The sequence below is a fragment of the Tarenaya hassleriana genome, unplaced genomic scaffold, assembly GCF_000463585.1.
Source record: "Tarenaya hassleriana unplaced genomic scaffold, ASM46358v1 Cleome4, whole genome shotgun sequence".
Classification (NCBI taxonomy): Eukaryota; Viridiplantae; Streptophyta; class Magnoliopsida; order Brassicales; family Cleomaceae; genus Tarenaya; species Tarenaya hassleriana.
Genome location: NW_010966881.1, coordinates 2,545,090 through 2,548,415, shown reverse-complemented (window position 1 = coordinate 2,548,415; position 3,326 = coordinate 2,545,090). Strand labels below are relative to the sequence as shown.

General features: G+C 32.0%; 1 protein-coding gene across 1 annotated transcript in view; it reads right to left on the bottom strand.

Annotated features, from left to right (window-relative positions):
• The window catches only part of LOC104823581 (probable LRR receptor-like serine/threonine-protein kinase At1g63430), a 4,291-nt gene extending 2,856 nt beyond the window's left edge, over positions 1-1,435 (bottom strand). The window contains exons 1-4 of the mRNA XM_010555210.2: positions 955-1,435; positions 560-698; positions 324-395; positions 83-226 (exon numbers count right to left, since the gene is read on the bottom strand). Of these exons, the coding sequence (XP_010553512.1) occupies positions 83-226; positions 324-395; positions 560-698; positions 955-1,042 (443 nt within the window). The 5' untranslated portion in view covers positions 1,043-1,435. The remainder of the gene's footprint in view (positions 1-82; positions 227-323; positions 396-559; positions 699-954) is intronic.
• Between the last annotated feature and the right edge of the window lie 1,891 nt (positions 1,436-3,326).

The following is a 3,326-nucleotide window of genomic DNA, read 5'->3' as shown; positions in this document are numbered from 1 at the left end:
ACCCCCCCCCCCCCCCAAAAAAAGGCATGAACTTGCACATAAAAACGCATCATTTGATTACAAAAGGTTGAATCTTTATTACATTATCATGATACTGGACAAGTTCCCGAGCTCTGCAGGGATCGGTCCTGTCAGCTGATTGTTTCCCAAGTCCAAGACTTTGAGATTCTTCAGATTTCCTATCTCCTTTGGTATCGTCCCCATGAGAATATTGCGGTGCAGAATCCTACAACAGAAGAATTCAACACAATAGTACCATCTCAAATTACATAAAAATTATATGAATCAAACTACATATTTGCAGTGTATTTAGAAAAACGTACAGTTCTTGCAAGTAGGTAATCTGACTGAGTTCCGGGGCAAGAAAACCTTTAATCGATGAAGCGGATATATTTCTGCAAACACAAGAGAAGATCCACAACATGAAACGAATACGCAGACCAGTGGATATTCATCTGAAACTTCATTCCAATTGTGACAAAGATGATCAATTTGCTGATACAGTTATGGAGAAGAAACAAGTGGGCAATGCCGAATTGAAAGATCCCAAGTTTCTTACATCTTGATGACATGATCCCGAAATGGAGAACACGAAATGCCGGTCCAATCGCAGGGGCTCGAATTTGGGGCATTCCAATTGGTCATAACAAGCAAAGGGTCATCATAAATAGACTCCTTGAATCTTTTAAGAGCTTCAACTACATACCAAGGATCCTTAAAAAATAATCAGAAATCTTATCCGACAAGAGCAGAAGCTAGAGTTTAAATAGATTCTACTGATTTTCACAGAGATCAGTTGATGTTATCAGATTAATTAGTCTCCTTCCTGGTTTGTAGGAAACTAAAGTTGCAGGCTTTGCTAGCTTTTTCCTTCATTTTCTCAGCAACCAAACAGGCGAGGCACAACTACAAACAAGAAAAAATTGAGATCTGGGCGAAAGAGAAGACACGTACCTTCACTAGAGGGAAACGATTCACAGGAAATGAAGAGGAATCCAAGAACAACACACAGCTGGAGAAGTGAAGAACAGCAAGATCTCATTTTCCTTCCAAGATTCCCTCAAATTCGCCTCATTAAAAGGAAAGGACCTAGATTTTCTCACTAAACAAACACTCGGATGACCAATAACCGCAAGAAAAAAAACCTGGTGGGAGCAAAAAAGGACGAGGAGTTTTCTAAAGAATCATCTCTAAAATGGCACTTTCAGAGCTCAAGAAACAGAGCTCAAGATTAGCAGAAAGAGAAAAGTGAAGTTGAAGAACAGAAAAGTAAATGCTGAGACAGCACTCAAACGGACAAGAACTGGGATTTAGCGACAGTCCACCAAAGATAACTTGGTCGGGATGATTGGTAATTAGCAGAAATGGTGAACAAGTGAGAGGGAGAGAGAGAGATAGAGAGAGAGAGAGAGAGAGAGAGAGACTTAGATTCAAAGACAGGTTTTTGTTTTTCTAGTTGGAGTGGTAAAAAAAATGAGCTTTAAAATTTATTTATTTATTTCATAATCAGTTCACGTTCACATAAATTAAAGGAATGAAGAATGTATTCTTCTACTTTATCTTTTCCATGGCGATCTGCTGTGTTTTATCTTCTTTAGCTATCTATTAAAATGTGTTAAATAAGCTTATATATATATATATATATATATAATGTAAGTATGTGCGGGTGGGTGGGCATGTGTTAGTATGAGAATTCTTCACGAGAAAGAAAGCATATCGGAAACTTTTGATATACCCAAATTGATTTTCTGTTTCTTTATTTTTAGCACATATTATTATTTTTAAAAAAAAAATTATTGTTATGATCACTTTGTATTATTATCTAAATGCAGAGATCCTTTCGAATTTAACAAAATTAGAACAGCAGAAGAAATTGTCAGACAATTTGTATTTAAAAATGGTAAAAAATCGGGATGGTATTTGAAATTTCTTAATTATCTCATATAAACATATCAAATGTTATTAGATTTCCATATAAATATATAGAAATTAATTTTAAATAAACAACTAATGATTCATAAGATTATGCAAAAACTTGGCAAACTGACGTGGCGTCATCATTTACTTTTTGTAATTTAGGTAGAGCAGATCTTGTGATAAATATGAGATATGTTTTTTATATTTTGTAAGAAATATTAAATATTTATCGCATATAATAATTTTGTCTACCTATACCATGCATTATCTATAAATGAATATATATGTATATATATATATATAAGAGCAGTCTTGAGAGGTCCCCTCCGAACATCACGCCACCAATCATGCGTGTCTTGTGTTCGGACTTCGTAGTGCGTCAATGTCACGCGCTGAAAAAAATACGAAACTGTGTTTCTTATTTTATTTTTCATGTGATAAAAATATAAAAACAAACAAATTTAAATAGACAAGGAAAACAAAACTCGACCGCTTGTAACAAATACTAAACGTGTATGTAATCGAATAGTGTGTGTAGTTATATATATATATATAAAATCCAATTTTGTTTCAAAAAATCGTGTGATATTTATCAAATAATGATTGAATTATATATTTATCGGAACAACTACAACTTATTACAGCTTTGTTGGACCGATGTTGACAAATGGGAGCTCGTTTAAGGTGATTCTTTTCAAATTATTTATTGCGTTACATATAGTTAGCTTGGTAACTATGCATATATATATATATATATATATATATATATTGGGCTTGTTTGACAGCTGTATCAGTGACTATGGAAAATAGAAGGAAAAAAAATCAATCGGAATTGATATAAATTAAATAATGAGTTATATTGACCCAATAAAAAGAATAGGGATAATCTCATATTTCTCCACAAATTTTCGAAAAAGTTCCAATTTCCTACACCAAATTTTAATTTGACAAAAAACTATACCGAATTTCAAATTTTTCCAAATTCCCCCACAAAATCTTAAAATGTGTTGCGATTTCCCCCATATCCGTAAACGACGTTAAGTTCCGTCAATTTTAATGTTGACGTGGCATGCCACGTCATACAGATTTCGCCAAATCAGCATATTTCGCCACATCATCCAGCCACGTCAGAAAATAAATAAAAAATAAAATAAAAATAAAAAATTTCTAGATTTTTTTTTAAAAACTAATAAAATAAAATAAAAATACAGAATTTCAAATTTTATTTTTTTAAAATAAAATATAAAATTACATATACATATATATACACTTTTATATCTATACACAATTATATACATATACATATATACACATATACATCTACATACATAATTATATACATATATATATATACACACTTATACATTTATATATATACACACTTTTACATATATACACAATTTTTTAAA